The 19,361-nt window shown below is 42.9% G+C and overlaps 3 protein-coding genes across 7 annotated transcripts in view; 2 read left to right on the top strand and 1 right to left on the bottom strand.

The window, feature by feature from the left end:
* Positions 1 to 48: 48 nt before the first annotated feature.
* Positions 49 to 5,556, top strand: fastkd2 (FAST kinase domains 2). The gene is made up of 11 exons (XM_020653931.3): positions 49 to 1,070; positions 1,154 to 1,257; positions 1,347 to 1,455; positions 1,642 to 1,765; positions 1,930 to 2,069; positions 2,182 to 2,354; positions 2,640 to 2,803; positions 2,908 to 3,144; positions 3,314 to 3,392; positions 4,294 to 4,408; positions 5,353 to 5,556. The coding sequence occupies exons 1-11, from the start codon at positions 432 to 434 to the stop codon at positions 5,467 to 5,469; spliced, it is 2,001 nt and encodes a 666-aa protein (XP_020509587.2). The 5' UTR covers positions 49 to 431; the 3' UTR covers positions 5,470 to 5,556.
* Positions 5,557 to 6,362: 806 nt separating this feature from the next.
* On the bottom strand, positions 6,363 to 9,921 carry si:dkey-1h24.6 (T-cell-specific surface glycoprotein CD28). Its single transcript, XM_020653932.3, has 4 exons — positions 9,614 to 9,921; positions 7,797 to 8,132; positions 7,594 to 7,718; positions 6,363 to 7,023 (listed from the first exon to the last, which is right to left on the bottom strand). The coding sequence occupies exons 1-4, from the start codon at positions 9,702 to 9,704 to the stop codon at positions 6,910 to 6,912; spliced, it is 666 nt and encodes a 221-aa protein (XP_020509588.2). The 5' UTR covers positions 9,705 to 9,921; the 3' UTR covers positions 6,363 to 6,909.
* Positions 9,922 to 12,371: 2,450 nt separating this feature from the next.
* raph1b (Ras association (RalGDS/AF-6) and pleckstrin homology domains 1b) overlaps positions 12,372 to 19,361 on the top strand; it is a 49,856-nt gene continuing 42,866 nt past the window's right edge. Inside the window, exon 1 of one of the 5 annotated variants that reach the window (XM_065951693.1) lies at positions 12,372 to 12,659. The gene's annotated coding sequence lies outside the window, so the exon portion shown is untranslated. Of the gene's footprint in view, positions 12,686 to 19,361 lie in introns of all 5 variants that reach the window. The other 4 variants (XM_029281188.2, XM_029281189.2, XM_020653915.3 and 1 more) reach the window with 4 other exon arrangements.

Here is a 19,361-nt window from a genome sequence, read left to right as displayed (position 1 = left end):
ACGGTACCTTCTCGACTTAACGCGCTGAGAGGCGGCGGGGGGGGGGGAGTGATTACGGCGACGGACGCAGCAGCGTGTGATAATCATGTTAGCTAACGTGAATTGGACAAACTGTGTTTGGATGTAATTTGGTTTGAGGTATCTTCGCGAAACATTTTCATTTTTTTTATGACACCATGGTTTCGGTTTCTCAGTGTTGCGCTGTGCTGTTAGTCGTGTGTTTTCTAAGGCTACAGTAGTAAAGAACCGGGTGTAAAACTAGCCGGTGTTTACATTTTGAAAGAGGTTGTCTGGTGACCTTGCTGGCAGATAAGTCAAAAATACTGCATTTTACATCATTTGAATGTAATTTTCAATTTTTTTTTATAGTGTATGCGTCTGTATTAGTAATGTGAAAAGAGTAGGATAAATATTAACCCTGTCATATTAAAATGTCTGTGCGGGTGACAAAAGAGGTTGTGAGATGGGCTCTTCGCTTCTGCAGCCGTGGTTCTCTTGGTCACCATCGCAGCCCCCTGTTGACAGCATCAATCAGGGACAAATCTCTCCATACTCAGCAGTCGGCTCTCATTCTGGGTGCAAGGCAAACCCAGACACCCCTGAGCAGAAGCCTTGTCAGTGCAGTAAGGTTTTACTCACAGGATAGGACACACAATGAGGACTCTGAGGAGAGGGAGCGCCTCTCCTCTTCACTTCCCGCTGAGGTCCAATCTGATGACCCCGCCTCAAGTCGGCCGTCGTGGATGTCAGCGTTCATGGACCGCCTGCAGGGCTGTGGCTCCCCATCAGACGTCTTGGACCTCACCTGCGAGCACTCGCCCACGCCCCGGGAGATCAGCAACTGCCTCACCCACATGTGGTCCTGCATGAAGAAGTTGACGGACGAGCAGCGGCGCTACGAGCTGAGGCTGATGTTTGAGCACCACGCCTTTGACCGGCTGCTGCAGGAGGCCATGAAGAACGTGAGGCTCGTGCACAGTGAGGATTTGGCCTATTCTCTCATAAGCATGATCAATCTTGGAGTTCCCCAAGGCAGCCGAGTGGTCCAGACGTTCCTCCGAGCCTGCCAGGTGACATGTTCAAGTGGTCAAACAAGAGAACGTGTCTTTCTTTAGATTTTTGCATCATCTTGTTAATCATCTTGTTTTTACAGGAGAGTCTGAATGACTTCGATGAGAAGGGCCTGTCCATCTTGGCCTCCTGTCTTGAAAACATGGAGCCCAGCCCCAATGTTTCAGCGCTGAAGGACGGCATGAGGTCAGGACTGCCAAGTGATGTCAATAAGCTTCTTTAAAGATTTTCAAAACTGTGGATCAGCTCTTTTTTTAATGACGGCTGTTTCTTAGGCTGGTAGTTGAGGCCCAACTTCCCACGATCCAGAGTGTGATGTCTCTCCAAACTATGATGCGTGTGTTGGGGAAAGACACCCCGCTGCATCTGAAACGTAAACTAGAGGTTGGTGTGTGACCACATGGCGCTCAGATCCCTTCACGCATGATTCGAACATTAATCAAGTTTCAACTTGAGGATGACCCTTTCTTATCTCCATTTATCTCTTTGTTACGTTGAAATGGTTTTAACGAGGGTCAAGGGCTGAAAATGAGCTGCGTTTTTTAACCTGTTCTTGAATCCTTCTTGCAGGCTAAGGCTGTATCAATGAAAGACCAGTTCAGCCTTCCTAACTCTCTGCACATGATCTCCACTATGGTCACACTGGGCTTCCACTCCAAACCCCTGCTGGATGTCTGCACCAATAATATCAGAGGTAAAACCTTTAATGAAGCCCATCATCTTTGATTCGCAGTCTACTTTGAATAAAGTGGCAAACGAGACCTGAAATATTAAATTATACTCATCAAAAGATTTCTGTCTCTTCGTTTAATCAACCTGCTCGTCCTCTTTTTTTTTTTTCTTCTTCCCCTCTGGTAGAAAACCTCAACGGGATCCCGTTCAGCAGATTGTTCAAACTCCTCTTGTCCTGCAGGGATCTGCGCTACAGGGACTCTGATCTGTTCAAAGACATTTCGGACTACGTGGCCTCCGTGATTTACATGTGGACCAACAAACAGGTGCTGCAACACACGGCTGGCTTTTCGCAGCCTGAATCAGTCACTCGGTTCTTTTTTATGAAACACAACTTTGCCTTCATTTCTTTCCATTCTTCCGTCTCTCCCTCCTCAGGCGGTTCTCTTCCTGTTTGTGTTCGAGAGCCTCGGCTTCTGTCCCGACGCTTTGATGGAGGAGTTTGCAGAGAAAGTGATCGCCGATCCAGATGCTCTGACGCTGAAAGACCTCCTCTGTGTCCTGAAGGTGTACTCCTCCCTCAACTATGATCTGCAGCATCGGAGACAGCAGTAGGTCGACTGTACTCCTACATGCATTATTTCTAAGGCTGCTGTCACTCTGAGCTGTCTTCTGCTCTAAAGAAGTTAAGTGCTTCTCTATAAACTTTTTAAAGCAGCTACTTTTTAAAGGTGGATTAAAAATGAGCAATTCCTCAAAGTAGTTGGGGGGATCATGAAGGGCAGATCATCTTGTGCATCATTTTAAAACCTACAGAAAAAAGTTTCCAAAAAGACAACACTCTAGAGGTGAAGGGACATTATTGTGAGATGCTAAACGTCAAGTCTCTGTTGCAGGTTCCTGGATAGTCTCTGTCAGGTTCTGGAGTCCTATCTGCCTAAGATGTCCAGGTTTGAGTTGTTACGGGCCGTTTTCTCTCTGTGTATACTCGGCCACTTCCCCTCTGCACCGCTGGAGAAGCTCCTGAAGGAGAGCACAGTGGAGCAGTTACAGATGACATGTAAGACTGTTTTTATCAGCTCTTTGACTATTTACCTCCCCCCCCTCCACACACACACACACACACACCTACAATTTCACAATTTCTCCTCTGTTTCCCCTCAGCACCAAAGTTCCTCGAAAACCAGAGCAGACTGTTGTGGATGCTGGACTTGTGCCTCCGTCTTGATCGTCCCGCGCTCTCTCGGCCCCTGACCGTCCCCTCGTCTTCGCTGGTAGACTACACCCCCGTCCATCCATCTATCAACTCGGTGCTCTCACTGTGCCTGCGGGATGTGCTGGGGGACGAGGCTGATACAATACTTGAGGAGGAGGTTGTGGTGGAGAACATGTACTTCATAGGTAAAGAGTGAAAGGTGGAATAGAGAGAACGTGAGGGCATGTTTTCGCTGGGATCGGTTTTTAACTTGTTTTTATTTCACCATTGTCGTCTCTCTTTTTGAACCAGAATCAGACTTTCTTTTTAAAACTGTTACCGTAGACACTACATGTGTGCACTCTTGACTCTCAGATGCTGTGATAACCAAACCTCTGCCAAACCAAACCCCTGCGACTGAAGCCGCCAGTCCTCCAGCAGAGAGCAGTCAAAGGTAAGAGTTCAACATCAGCATGTAGCAGAAAACACCTGCAGGGTTACCGTGCAGACTTCTGCAGCGTATTTCTGGTATAGCTCACCACAACTACAACCTTCATTGACTGAGCAAGCATGTTTCAAACATGTCAAGGTTTGGATTCAAATGAAGTCTGTGCTAATGACACTTCACCAGGAACCCAAATCTGAAAAGTTGAATCAGCCACTCTCTATTCAGATTATCTCTCGTCTCTCTGGTGCCTTTTTCTTTGTAACTTTAACGCAACTGTGCACAGACAGTCCCCTGTAAATATATCATGTAGTTAGTCATCTGTTTGAATGTATATTTCTCTCTTTAAACGTTTTATCTGTGCAGTTATTTCAGCTGTACCTGAAAAAAATAGGACAACCTAGAGCGTGAGCATTTTATCCGTCTCCAACATGAATAATTTAAAGTTAGACTGGAAAGAAAATGAGGAGACATGTAAAAGAAAATAGACCTTACTTTTCTAACTGTATGTCTTTCTTGCAAACTTGTTCTGTCAGTTAGTGATTGAGTGCTTCCACTGTTTCCTGTTGAGCCTGCTGCATTTAACAAAGAACTTTACAACAAATAGCTCAAATAGTTTGTAGTAACTATGATCAAATACATGCATCGATCATTTTTTGTTTGTTTGTTTTTGGGGAGGTGAAGAAAAACAGTTACTGGCAAAAGCCTTTTGAAAAAATTTCAAGATGTGGGCGTCAAACGGTGTCGACATTTCAGAGTGAAAAAAAAAAAAAAAAACCCACAGTCTGCTCATGTTTCATTCTTTAGCCTCGCAGTGATCTTCTTCATTTCCATCTGGTCATGCATGCATCAAAATTCATATTTTGACCTTTTTTTTCAAGCTGGGGAAACTCTCTTCTTAATCCCCTAGAATCGCAGTACTCTGTGCACCACCCTCCGCTGTTTGCTTCGGCACCTCTCGTCCTCGGGGTCCCCTGGCTGTAAGGATCCGCCATCTGAGGATTCTGGGATATGACCCTGTCATGGTGAGACTTAAATTCCTTTTTTACGAAGGACACAAGGGCCGTATCTGAATTGCCAAGTACCTACTCAATCTTTCAGTATGCAGTATGCAGTAGATACTATCTGTGCTGTATACTGTTAGTACCTACTATTCAGTATGCACACACAGTAGGCAGATATTTGTTCCTACTTCTGATTCATTCAGTATGGAAGTGACGTCATTTACGTTTCCCGAACCGGCCACATCCACCCGTGTTTTTTTCCGTTTTTTTTTTGTATAGCTTTATTCAAGAAGAGTAACGCGCATATACAGTCAGGTAAACAAACAACAATATCACAATGTAAATCAAGTAAAAGACAGATTAAATAACTAAATAACATACAGTACATACAGGAAAGTACAAATGAAAGACAGTAATATACAGAATATAAAATAAACTAATGAAGACACATTTAAACAGTGAAATCATTATTTAAATAGAGGGAGAAAGGTTTTATAATAATGCAGATATTTGTTATATTTTCTGTTGTTAATTTAAAGCAGTGATTTCAGTCGGGACTTTAACTCTAAATTAAAAATTGATTCAATTAATCCACGCTCGTTTGATTTGGAGGCGGACGTGACGTGATGATTTACGTTTAATTTCGCACAGCATTGTGGGTAAAATACAATTCATTTCCTGAAAGCACGCATCCGATCCATACTGCATGAAACCAGGAAGTTAGTATGCATACTGAAATGTTCAGTATACTGAGGTGGACCCAAAAAATGCATACTGAATGACCAGGAGAGTTCAGTATACTGAAACTCCATACTGAAAAGTACGTACTGCATACTGAACTGTGACTATTCAGAAAGGGCCAAGGTCTCCACAACAATAACTCTCTGATGTTTCACACAATGCCTCGTAAAACTACAAATGAAAGATTCATTTTCAGCAGTGATAGTTACTTTTTTTCCCCCCAGGTAACAGAGCAGGGGCTGCAATTTATGTCTGAGGAAAAAAGGAAGGAGTTTCTCAGGGAACAGATTTATCCGGAACACCACGGAGGCCAAAAACAACCTGAAATGGAGCAACTGTGATCTTGAGGCTTGTATGTCAGTCTCTGCCTGAACACACTGATTTGTAAACATCTCAAAGTGAATAAATATGAATCTGTACATGAAGTATTTAAATGAGTGTTGTGTCTGGATAACTTTATCTTCATACAATATATTCGATGTCTACATAAAGTAAATAGGAACACAGCTTGAAGGACATGAAGCTGGAGCTTTAATTGATTGTAAAACTTAACACTCATGTGGTCAGAAGGCTGGGATATTAAAGTCCTACACATTTGAAGAAATCAAGTTTTAGAGGATTTATGCCACTCCTTCCAGATCACTTTTAACAACTTTTTTTTTTGGTTTTGTGTCATCCGTTATGTCGTGTGTGACTCTCGGGGTTGGAGAACAACTTAATATGTTAATCTTGCTGATTCTTGCATTCGTCGATGAGTAAGATCATGTAACTGAATGAAACCAATAAAACCAGTATGTGTGTGTGTGTGTGTGTGTGTGCGCTGCCAGAACTGCACTGAAAGTGCAAGGTGAGCACTTTTTTTTTTTTTTTTTTTTTTTTTTTTTTAAGCAGCCACATCTGCAAAAAGCTCGAGGAGCGGAGAAAAAGTGGAGGGAGACAGGAAACGGTGCAGACTTGTTATTGTTTGATGTGTGCCGTTCCCTGTTGTGTATCTTCTTCTCAGAAACGAGGGTGTGCACACTAAAAGAGAAGTGTGCTCTTTATCAGCTGTAGGATTTTAAAAAATCTATATATAATGCAGCCTTGACCACAAGTCATCAAGAATCAAAGGCTGAGAGAACCCCTTAAATTGTGGTTAAATCCCCTCAATCAGACACAACCATGTTTTGACCACAAAGGGGTTGTGTGTGTGTGTGTGTGAGAGAGAGAGAGAGTGACACAGGAAGCCAGCAAACCAGAGCGGTGTTGGGTTTTCTTGTTTCATTTTTCTACAGCAACATTTAAAATCAAGAGCTTCTACTTTACTCTTCCTGTTCAACGACTGCTAGCAGCAAAGAGTCCGTTTGTTTCTGGTGAAGATTTGCAAACGAGGAGGAGCGTCCGTTCCAAGTGCAAAAAAAACCCAAATATTTGGGGGACATCCAACAGATTTAATCGAGCTCTGCAAACTCTGTTTACGGAATGAAACATTGATATAACGGCAAAAAACAGTAATTAAAGTGTTGGACGTTGTTGTTTTTGGAGTCATGCCCTGCCTCCTGAGACCCCCCCCCCCCCATCCCTTCCCTTCTGACAGAGATAACTTCCCTCTGTGAGGTGCATGTGTCAATAAGAACCTCGGGAAGATTTCAGCAACAGGCTGTAAGTGTTGTAGAAATGTTCAGGAATGCGAGTGTGAGAAGAGCTTTAAATGTTCTGGTTTTTTTGGACAAGCCACTCAAAGGTTGATCCTTCAACGGTGTGGGAACTCTTGGGGAAATGCTCGGCTCTTTCACAGGGGATCAGAAGTAGCGTGGCGCAGGATTTTGAACGCCTCGATTCTTTCGTTGGCCCCTGGGTGCTCTTGGTTTGGTGTTCATGTAGTCGCTCTGAGAATCCGTCTTCCTCAGTTTCACCTGAAAAACATACAGAGGCTGCTGAACAACATTTCATGTTCCTAAAGGTTCATGTTACCACATTTCAGGATCTTTCCACAAGTAAACTGGATCTCATTAAAAGCTCCTGTGAGGAACTCCCCCCCCCCCCCCCCCCCCCCGTGCATTACTCTTCTAATATTGCTATGTGCTTGAGTGATATTGCATTCTCCAGTATCATCAACCTCTGTTTCCAATTCACAGAGGCGCTGCTCGTCAACAGGCAACGCAGGCCACACTGCTTGGGGCCCCGGGCTAGTAAGGGGTCCTGGAGGGCTGACGAACTTTAATTCAAAGCAGAGGTGCAAATTTTGCAACAGCAGGACACATCCCCATCTGACAGCACTCACTGCTCAGCATCGCATGCATTGTTAGTCCTGGCAAAACCAAAGTTTGTCAAAGGCATCAATTATCCAAGAGAAAAGCGCGAGGAGTCACGTGTCAGTTTAAGTTTCTCTTGAACGTCTTTGTCATGCTTCTGTCGATGAGTTTGGATCTCCAGTTTTCTCTCCTCCTCTGGTGATATTGTTTAGCACATTCAAACTTTCTTACCCAGAAGAATACGGCGGAGACGGTGATGATTACGCTGTAGAGAGTAACTGACACAAGAGCCAGAATCCAAATCCAAATCCAGGGGTTGTCACTGCATTCCTGTTTAGGGACCTTGCACTGGTGTCCTGGAAGAGAACATTCAGCGAGGGTTTCATTGCAGTGGACTTCATGTCAATGTAACCACACATGTTAGGAATATTTACCTTCTATAAGTACCAGTATGCTCACAGCTCCTGGCACAGCTGGAAGCAGGGGAGGAGGGAACCTGACCTGGCCCTCACACCTGTACACGCCGTGGCTGCTGGCATTCACTCCTTTTAGCAGGAAACTGACTGAGTCATTGTCTGTTTTTATGTGCAGCTGCACCCACCCCCTTGACGACGATTTGCAGTCTGGAGCTTTGTTGCCAAGGCTGCAGGTGTGGTTTGAAATCACTTCTTGGTCTTTGAGAAGGTTCAATCTGAAATCTTCGCCCGTCATGTTCGGGCACGGCACAGAGACGCTGTCTCCAGCAGCTACGCAGACACTTTTAAGTTTGTCTAGAGAGAGAGAGAATAAAAAGACATATTTCTTAGACATACAGCACAAGGTAAGATCTCTGTGTGTGCTCTTGAAGATGCTTGTGTCAGTGAACTCAGTCAAGAGGTTTGCTCTGTCGCCAAACACTTTGCAAAGGGAACGCAGCTCCGGCAGACATACATTTCTTTGAATTCAACTGAAATTCAGCCATTTGAAACCCGTCATTTCACCGCATCTCCTCCCCCACACGGAATGTCTTCAATAAGAGCACATCTTTGCACGTTTACCTCTTTTACCCTGCCTCGCCTTGCACTCGAAAAACAGATATTATTCCACAGTGAGAGTGGCAAACTTGACTCAGCCGCAGAGTGACTCAGGTTTGCCAGTCTCACACTAAAGGTAGAGGGGCTCTTCCTTTGCAGGGATAAGTGCTGAAATGAACACCTTGTCTGCTTTACGTAAACAGCAATCACAATGCCATGAGTTCTCTCTGCTGAATGGTGCATATTCAAATCCCTATATGGGATGTTTGAGACTGATTCAACATGCAAGTGCAATATAAAAAGAAAGACTGACAAATACCCCCTCTCTCTCTCTCTCTGTCCCTGATTTATGAATGTATCCACCCTCCTATCGCTGGAGTAAAGTGGTAAAAACTCCCCAAAAAAATCATCTTTAAAAAAAAAAAGAAGATTCATACTGTATATGTTATTACAAGACGCTTTAATGTCAGAGCCATGAGATTTACCAAACAGTCATCTCAAAGTAAAAGTCAACCTCACAGGTAGAAATGAAGAGAGAAGTTAACAAGTATGTTCCCTTTAAGAAGATTTTTTTGGAAACTTTTACTTTTGTAGTCCCATGTAAACTTGTCCTTTTTCCACCTCTTGATCGTTGAGGAATTTCTCATTCAAATAAAATCCTATTAAGCTCACATGACATGATGCATTACTGCTCCTGATCCACCAAGTGATACAGGAACTAAACAAATGGGCTCTATATAGGTGCACTACATTAAAGTAGTCTACCTTGTATTTGTTAGTTGATAAAAAGAGAATTCTATAATTTATACTCAAACTTTTAAAGGGGCCTACCTGCAAACTGAGTATTTCAATTGTATCCGATAATTCGTTGTTGCTTCATCTCACTTTTGAATTCAAGACTTTTACATGTTAAACTGTAATTCTAGAACTGTCTTTGTTCTTTTTCTTCACTATAGGATTCATTCACTACCTCTGCTACTTCCAGACAAAATCACAGAAATATCCAGCCTGATTTTTCTACTGATACAGCTGCTGCAAGTTTACAATTTACCCTTTAAGAACAGGCATTACTGCAATGAGGGGGGTTAACCACCGTCCTACTGTAACCACAGAATCACAGTGAAGTCCTGCTCATTTCTATCAAATTACTAGAAGTTATACTGTTACTTACTACTGAATATCAGTTACTATAAGTGTACGAATAATTACAAGCTTGAATTTGTGTTGCAAAATCTCACCGTTGAATGTGCAGGTGTTCTGCCCCTGAGTTGCAGCATCAGAGATCCTGAAGCCCACAAGGATCATAAACACCCAGCAAGGACTCATCATGAACTTCCCTGCTGCAGAGTGATTCTTCCCCTCATCACCTAAAACTTGGAGCTCCTCCAGCAAACTCCGCCAGTTTTATTCTGCAGACAAAATCTGATCTGATCCGCCGATATCATCAACCTCTGTTTCCATGCGTGCGTTCCTTTGACGTTTGTGCATCACGTCCTCATCTTACCTCTGACAGAATCACTCCCACGGTGCCGGCAGAGACTGAAACTCACACATCTCCTCTAGAGAGAAAACATCCTTTCTCAGAACCGCCTCCTCTGCTCATGTTTGTGAACTTCGATGTCTTCGAAATGTAACAAGGTTGTAGGTATGTGCTCATTTGGCCAGTGAAGTCATTGCAGGGTAGTTTTTAGAAGCTGTTGCATGTTTGATAAAGTGTGTTTAATCGCGTTGCTGCTTTGTGGCAATAAAAAAAGAAAAGAAAGATTAGAGTTAAAAACAACACAAACTAGATCTTTACAAAATAAGTCTTTGCATCTTGCTGTTCTCGGTATTAACGACATCATCAAAACAAGTATCTTGAAATCAATTATTTCTGCCTCCACGATATCTGCTGTTTGAGTTGCAACTTTGCACTTTTGACTCGACCAGTCGGAGTAGGAGTAAGTTTCTGTGCATGTGGCAGCTGTGGTTCAGTTGGTAGAATTGCGTCTCTCAACCGGAAGGTCGAGGGTTCCAACTCCTGCAGCAACATTTCCGATGTGTTAACTCCAAATTGCTCCCGCTGCTTCATCAGCGGTGTATGAATGCGTACAAATGGGATGAGTTCCTTCTGATGGTCTCACGACATAGCAGCCTCTGCCATCAGTGTGTGAATGTGTAGGTGTGACTTGGGGTGAAAACATCCTTTGAGTAGTCAGAAGACGAGAAAAGAATGATACAAGCTCAAGTCAATTTACCATTCACCAAAAGAAAATCAGGAAAACGTCTCGTTGTGCCCTGCAAGAAAAAGTCAAAAGTTTGATTCTACTGCCTCAAAGTCAAAGTCAAAATACTCATAAATCTTCACGATTGTGAGTTTAGTCAGACTTGAAATGATCACTGCAGCATGTTTAATCTAAAATATACTCTTTAAACTCCTGCACGTTTCTTGTATGTTCCAACATTAGGATAAGAAGTGTTGCGTTGCTGCCACAGTCAGTGACCATCAGTGCAGTGACCCGGTGTACCAGATCCAAAACAGGGCTGAACTGATATCTGTGGATGCCAAGGTAACGTCTTACAAAGAGAGAGAGGGAGAGAGAAAGTTTGTGTTGGAGAAAAGACAAACTGTCTCACATCAGTGTATTTATGCTGCTTATAAGATCCCACGAAGAGCGATTATATCTACGTCATAGTTTGATGATATAAAACCGGTGTTTAAGCAGCAAAATGAAGTTGAACATGCAATATGTTTCGTTGGCCGCTAGATGGCGACAACGCAATGTATTTTGATTTTTTTTGTGGTTAAACGCCAGTTTAAAAAAAATGTTATTCCACACAATGTTTTAATAATTGCAACAGTATTCCTCTCTGCCTTGTGGCACTTTTTTGGGTTTGATTCAGAGTTTAAAGCCCAGAGCCCAGAGCTGGGATTAGAGAGCGTAAAAAGGCAGAAAATATTGACTCTGTGTGGCTACACATGGTGTCAGATTCATAGGATTTTAGAGAGGGGATTAGAGCATTTTTTAAAATGATGTTTTGTAATTATGAGTCAGAAAATGGCTGAATGGGGGGATTGAAGGGTTAGTAATGCCATGTGTCCATATGGGTGACACGTAATCTCCTAATCTGGAACAAGTCCCCTTTTGTCTGCTGCTGGTTTTAAGTGAACATCAGAAGGAAAGAAAACTTCCATGAATGAATGGCTGCAGTTTGTCCACTTAAATTATTCATTTTGTATTTATTGAATATTTGAGGGTTTAATCTTTTAAACTGTAAAGCATCATGAGGAAAATGTATTTGATTGATTTCTTCTATTTGTTCTTCTTCTAATTAATTTTACAAGTAGGAGTGATAATATTGTTTTATATTTATTAACTGCCTTTGGCTGTGTGGGGCTATTATCTACTGGATGCTGATGATGCTTTCACTGTTCCTCGGAAAGCAGAGTTATAACTGCATCAACTGTGCAAAAGGTGAAAACAAACTCTCCCACCGGGACTTTTTAGATGCCCCGAGTTTACCCTAGAAAAACTCGTAAAAACTAATTTATTATCCTTTCTGTAGTCGTGTCAATGAGAAGTTAGAAGTGTTAGTAAAAAAACAACAACGTAGCTTTAAAAAAAAATAACATATATAGTTATGATTACTACGTGAAAAAAAAAAAAAATACGAGATCAAATATAAATATCAGATAAAGTATATTTACCTTTCCTTATAATTACCGATACTACCTTTGTCAAAAAGATGACTGTGTAAAATTTGACTTGTTCAGTTGTTTTAAGGTTTCACTTGTATCTAATAATCATGACTTTTGTCTAATAGATTTAACTTTTTTTATCTTATTGTGATGTACAGAGAGGGCTTTTTATCAATTTATAATAAAGGACTAGTTTGCTTCTTTTTCTCCTTTTTTTTTTACAGGGTTCAGTTTTTCTGCAGTATCTCCGTGTCTGTCCTCCTCTCTCTCGCGATTCGTCACATCTCCTACGGCCCCTGAAGGCACCACCGTGTTCTGGGCTGGACCAGGGCTGGACAGGAAACGACGGAGACGCGCAGCGTGTCTCCTCACTCGGCAGCGCAGGGAGAGAAGAATGGGAAAGAGGGGAAAAGCGTCTGTGTATGTAGACGAGGCAGCGTGTGAAAACATGAGGTCAACGGGCTGTTTTTAAACTACCTTTAAAGCAGATAATTACACGTATTTTACCAGGACTTTCCCTCTTTTTTTCCACCTGAGGGAAGAGGTGTTAGCAGCCGTTGGAGCCCCGGAGAGGAGAGGACCCTCTTTGTGAATCCCATTCGACTGTAAGCAGATTTTCGTTACTATTCTGGTATGTTTTAATCCTATAATACTCCTGCCTCTCTGTTTTAAATAGCCATTCTCATAACCTAGAAATGTCAAACATGAATAAATGTCAGCCCATCCATCCTATGTTGTATCCTCGGGAAAGGAAAGGAAAGGAAAGGAAAGGAGGCAGGGAGAGGAGCAGCGGTGTTGTATCATTCTTCTTAAAGGCAATGGACAAACAAAGCAGATGTTAGATGTGATGTTGCCTGTTTAGTGAGTGTTTTGTGTGTTTGAATGGGGGTCTGTGAGCCCCCCACCCCCCCACCCCCCTATGCGGCCATTGAACAATCCCTTTTCTTGGGGGAGAAAGGGCGTGCAGCGTTTTGGGCCGACTTGGAAAAGAGCCGCAGCTTTCCTTTCATGGGAGAGGCAATTGAACGCAAGCAACCTTTGTTTGTATTTGTTGGTTTAATTGTCGTGCGCAGCTTATTAGAGGCGTTTGCAACCTCATTTTGCTCCCTTGCGTGCAGGGGGGAAAAGATGCACAGTCTCCACCCTGTTCAGCGGGTGGAGGCTCTCTGCCTCAGCCGCTGGTAATGGCCGATGGTTCTGTCGCGTTGATGTTTGTTCCCCCCCCCCCCCACCGGTAAATCATAAATAAAAAGAAAAATATTTAATTCAAGTGGTGATGTGAGGTAATGTGCCAGGGGTTTGGTGTATTAGTAGTATTATCATCACTGCAGCGGGTGAACACTGTTTTAATTCCCTTTGTGTGATGACGCTGCCGGCAGCAGATTGGTTAACATGAAGCCAGTGTGACCAGTGGCTGTCCCCAATCTACATACATCTAAGAATGATCAGCTTAGTTCACTTCTTTTTTTTTTTTGAAGGATGTAATTGTGCTGGAAAGTTGATGCGACAATAATGTTGAACAACAATCAGACGGTCACACTGAGGAGATAAGTGACCCTACATTGACAGTAGGGCTCAAAGGTCTTTGTGACAGGGGTGTCACACCATGCCCCAGTCTGGGCTGACCACCATATGGCTTTTTTACCAAGTAAACATTCCCTGTTTGACTCTTAGAGGAAGCTACATGCGTGCAGCAATGTAGTCAAAGACGAATTCCCCTACAACAACAATAACAACAACAACATGTGTATCATATCTTATCTTATCATAATGCATCAATAAAACAATATAGGAACTATAAAGAATATAATATTGTACCATATTACACTTAAGGGACAATAAAGTGACCTTATCGTATCATATTGTATCCGTCAATTCAATACAGGGACAATAGAGTATAAGGTGTAACGTAACATGTATCATATCATTATTCCGCTACAGGGACCATGAAGAGTTCTGTATATACTGTACAGTATCCTATTTATGTGTGCTTTATAGTATTGTAGATATTATCGCATCGTTATTCCATTACAGGAACAGTAAAGTGTTGCATGTCATAGTGTACCATACCATACGGTATTGTATTTTCTACCATAGTGTGTCTTCTAGTGTTGAATCTCTGTTTCCCAGTCAGCACCAACTGTGAGCCCTTTTTAAGCTTTGATTTCGAAACGCCACAAAGAAAGTTTGCACATAATTTGTCCTCGCAGCTCTTAAAAAAAAAAAAAGGCAGAATGACCCTTGGATGCTTATACGCACTCGATTGACACCTGATGGGAAGCCACGTTTGGAGAAACTTTGGGGGCTTGAGTGCAGTTTACTTAGCTTCTGTGAGACTTTTTGAATCCAGCTCTTCTCATGACTTGCAACTCAATCATTTTCACACTTTTACTTATCTCGGTGGTGACCATGATGCATTGCTGACTTGAACAATTGTGCCAGAAGAAGATATCCCGGTGAAATCTGGTCCCGATTTATTCAGTGTCTTGAAGAAGCTGGTGAAAAATAACTTTTCCTTTTGGCCCAGTTTTGAAAGTCTTTCTAATAGTTGTTTTTCGTAAATGTCTTTTTCCCTGACTTTTCACAAAGTGAACATACATTTTTTTCTGAGTCTTGCCACTTAACCAAAGCTAGGCGAGGACTGGATTTAAACTCTTCCCTTCAGGGGCGAATACGCAAAACAAACAGCTGAAAAAAAGGCCACTTGGCCCGGCCTTTATTCCCCACAGTGGCATCATAATAGACCGTCTGCGTCCCTTAAGGCACGCTTGATTTGCATCCACAAAGCACTCGACTAGGAGCCCATTATTCTGGGCATGGAGACAGTGCTGCAACAATGCGACCCATTGGCTTACAGTGCAGTTAATGGGTTGAAAATAACTGCTGGCCTTATGGTCTCTTCCCCCTCCAGCCTTAACGGTTGCTTTTTTGCAGGAGGGTTTTTGAGTTCGCTCAACGTCTAGACAAAAACAAAAAATGTGTTGATGCCACAAGCACATCTGGAAAGCCAGTGATATTTTGTGTTTGTCCCTTCGGGGATGAGTATTGTGTCTTTGTTTCCTGTGCTCAGTGTGTCTCTTAAGAGTTTAATTATCTACTGGTTATGTTAAATGGAGTCTTTGCTCTGTTTTTGATGTTTGAGGCAAATCTTTAGGCTTATTATATTCCTGTGGCTGAATTCCAACATGATTATTGTCATAAAAGTTATTGGCAAAGTCATGAAGAAAATCCCATTATTGTTGAAAGCAGACCCAATATCTTTTAAGAGTGCTGGGTTTAGATTGTCAGTGTTGTATATCAACGTTTTCATCCCAAGAAGCAGAGTTTTTAAGTTGTGATTTAAAAAAAAAAAAAATAGTGCAAACACATGAAACAGGGGACAATACAGCACTTCATGTAAGAGGCAGTGTTTAATAGATCTGAAGTCATTGCATTCAGGTAGTATGGTGCACAGCTTAGTCATAAAAAGCTCAGTCATGGATTATATTTCCAGCCACAGGGGTAAAACACATGTTAGAGGGAGAGCGTGTCATTTCTCTGCCTCTGTTTAAATGCACATGTCAGGAGTTTTTCAATGTCAGCTTTTCTCTTTCTTGAATCTGTCGAACAGACAACCTTCAAGGGGGAGAAACTTCAGCTCCAAATTCTTAACCAGAAACATGGTTTCCTCGTTCAGCCGCTCTGACATGTTTTGCTTAAAGAAGAGGGGAATAAAAAAGTCAGTTTGCTCTGCTGAATAAATCCTTCAGCTGCTGCCTTTCTTATCTCTTTTTTTTTTTAAACGCTTGATTTCTCTGGGATGTAGTTGATCAGACGAGAAAAACAGTTTGTCAGAGAAATTCTTGACTTGACGACTGATCAGCAGAACAGAAAGGAAAAGCTGTTCTTAGTTTGTGTGTGCCGGCCTTGTCAGCACTTTACTGGCTGTGTCGCGTGAGTCGCAAGAGCTCATATCTGACCTCCGCCCATCCAGGAGACTTTCCTTCACAAAAGCTCCAGATATGAGGCTGGAGGTGGTGATGGTGTAAGTTTACCCTGGTTGGGTTACAGCCAGGGGGCTGTATGTGGGTAAAGGAGGGTAAGGGGAGAGGATGGCACTTCAAACGCAGCCTTCAACACACCCCTGATGGAGAGCCAGAGGGGAGAGTGTAAGCTGATAGTTCCACTGATAGGAGGTACTTTGGCCAGGGTTTGGAAGAAGAAAACAAACTGGAGTAGGCCAACAGCTGCATTTAGGTCCAGCTCCTTGATGCCAAACATGATGCACCACGTTAGAGCTGGAAAATTAAACAATCTCTTTACAGGATTAGAGTAATTCTTCTAATCTCTGGAAATGGTTTTCTTCATGGGCGGAGGGAAAACCAAAGTAACTGTACGGGGCCGATTTTGGATTGCAAAGCATCTTTTGCACCGCCGGTAATCGGGTGTAACCAATGGGCATGAAAGTGTGATAGTGAAACCCTCCAAAGATGACCAATTTGTTTAAAAAAAAAAAAATGTTACACAATGTATTTTACAATGATGTTAGAGTCAGATCAGCTAGCAGCCCCCTCAAAGCCTATCATGTGTCCTTTGAAGAGCAGTGAAGTGACACAGATCTTTAACCTGAAACTGCTTCTTTTTTTTTTTACATGTTTCATACATGTTTGTTTTGAAGGAGAGGCCTCTGGATAACTTTCTTCTTGTTTAAAAACCTTGTCGACAACCCGTAGTAATCATTCAAAACATGCGATGCTAATGTTAGCAGCAGCTTGGCTTACAGCCCCAACGCACACGTCAGTCGACAGACACACATTCTTATTGTGACTGTGCATTCATGTTGTTTACAGATTTTAATTACCAGGTCAGCCTGGTTTAGGATGGGGAAAACATTCTGTGGAGAAATCCTTTTAAAACAAGCAGAGGTGATCTCAGCAGCAGCTCAGTCTGCAGCCCCTCCTGATGTATTGTGTCTGTGGTCTCTTTTGTTTCCCCAACTGTTATTGTTTGTTTTATGTGAAGAGACCTCTGCAGAAGAATCAGCTCCAGTTAAAAACCTCTTGATTGAATGACAAACTGGGGGATCCTAAATGAACTTATGAGAGCAGCAGCTCGGCTCACAGCCCCTTCAGCCCCTTGAAGAACATCACAGAGATCGCTGTTAAAATTAAACAACTTAACTCAACTCATAGAAAGCCTTGAAAAGATGTCACCTTAAGGCCACTATACTTAGCATCATCATGCCATCTGTTGTGACTACTTTCAGTCAATGTTTAAGTACACATTGTTCATGTGTTTTGTCACATCCACCCTGAGTGGAAAATAAAGCAGGCTGCATTTAAATCCAGATCCTTGAAGCCAAACAAGACGCCACATTATGGGCGTGTTGTGTGAGTCTGAGTGGGTGAAAACCAGAGAGAAAGTGTGTATTAGTCACTCCACCTGGGTGTGTCCCGCTCTCTTGTCACAGGCACGTTGTCCTCGCCACTATAGGGCCTTGTTCTGGGAACATTTTGCTGACCTTTGGTGGCAGCTGCCCCTGCCATTTGGAGACAAAGACAAATGGCTAACCACGGTGGCTGCAGCCTCCTCTGTTTCTGATCGAGGGTTGCTCTTCCTGTTGGCCTTTTTATGCAAACTGAGATACTGATATCAGGGCCCTCGATGGCAGGAAATGAATTGTTTGAGGGCTACATGTAGCCTTTGATTTATATCAGAGGGTGGTGTGGAAGCTATGGAGATGTATGAGAAATGTATGGACACATCAGCCTGAGTTCTCCTCCTGTGTGCAGCTGATTGGAGTCGGCAGAAGGAGGACAGCCTCTCTTCTTTCCAGGGCACGACACGATCTGGGTCCTCGTTCTGCAGGTGCACTCAAGCGCACAGGCGCATGCCCACACTGCTGTGAAGAAGACAACCAGAGATATAAATGGAGAAAATTGACCTCCATTTGGATGTCTTAGGCGTGTTAGTTTTCATATCTGTGCCACTGGGTGAACGTTGCACGCCCTGATGGGATTTAGACTCTGGAAAGAGAAGTCCAACTTTTACAGCCTTAGAGGTTCTTGATTCACAGTTTTCGGAGCTGTAAAATGTTTCGATTTTGTCGATCGTCTCTCTCACGTCAAAGTTAACCTTTGAACAGGCTTAAGAAAACAGTTTGCACTTGTTGCATCTTGCTGTTGGTTTTTAATTTGTAGGTAGAGAGAGTAAGTGCAAATTTTCAGGTGCAGTAAAAGTGATGGTTGCGCGTCATACTAAATACTGTGTTGTTGCTGCTGCTGCGTGACACCTTGAAGGATGTACTACAAAGCAAAGGGTTTCTTCGCACTAGCTGGCTCATCGAAACTTTTTTTTCTTTCTTTGCATGTTTTCTTCTTCTGGCCCCGTGCGACAACCGCCTGTCTTAGAGCTCTAAAACTAGAACTCTGTGGACTTTTTGTAGACCACCTCAGTCTTTCACTCTTCATCTCCACACCTCTTCTTCGATGACCTATTTTCATAGTTTCTCTCTTAGCTGCTATGAAACACGTCCAGCCTGTCGTATTGTCTGTTCATTAATGGTCCCTTTTTTGTTTCCTTCCTCTTTCACTGTACATTTTAGTTAAGCAGCTTAGCCATTAATCAGTCGGTGTGACTTTGACAATGACAGGTGGCTGATTTCACCCCCTCCTCCTCCTCCTCCTCCTCTACTGTATTACAGATGGCCTGCTCTGTTCAGTGCTGCAGGGGGTCAGTCTTTGTTAGTTTAGCTGAACACGTGATGGGAAGTTAGGGACCATGTAAATATAAGATGTTTTGTGCAGCATGCTGTCGGGATTTTCAATTCCTACAACTTCAACGAAGCTTCGAGGCGGTTTCCTGAGCTTCTCATGCACATATCTGCAAAAACACAGGTGGGTACTCAACCTGAAACTGATCTTAGCGTTTAAGGTTTGTAAAGGGAATCTCATCCCAGTGGGAATTCTCATCTAGGATTCCTGCAGCTGCATCAGGTATCAGCTGGAAGGAGGCGCAGTCGAGGAGGTGATTTATGGTATCGTGTTTCTTATTCTGCTCCACCTGCGTACAGAAAGTCCGACTAAAGCTCCACCACAACAGTCACGGGGTGGTGTGATGGATGGTGCGGCCTGTCTGCGCAGATGGACAGCCTTTAGAAGCTCGGTCGCGGATAATGGGTCTTGCAGAGACACAAAATGCTTAAGGCAACTCGAAGGAGGCATTCAGAAAGAGTGCGAGAGCTCTAAGTGCAAACTCAGAGGAAATGTATATGTGCCGTCTGGCTGCTGTAGGGAGACTGTGCATTATCGACTGGGTGATGTATAGTC

Source organism: Labrus bergylta, chromosome 24, assembly GCF_963930695.1.
Source record: "Labrus bergylta chromosome 24, fLabBer1.1, whole genome shotgun sequence".
NCBI classification, from domain to species: Eukaryota; Metazoa; Chordata; class Actinopteri; order Labriformes; family Labridae; genus Labrus; species Labrus bergylta.
This window is presented reverse-complemented; position numbering and strand designations above follow the sequence as displayed.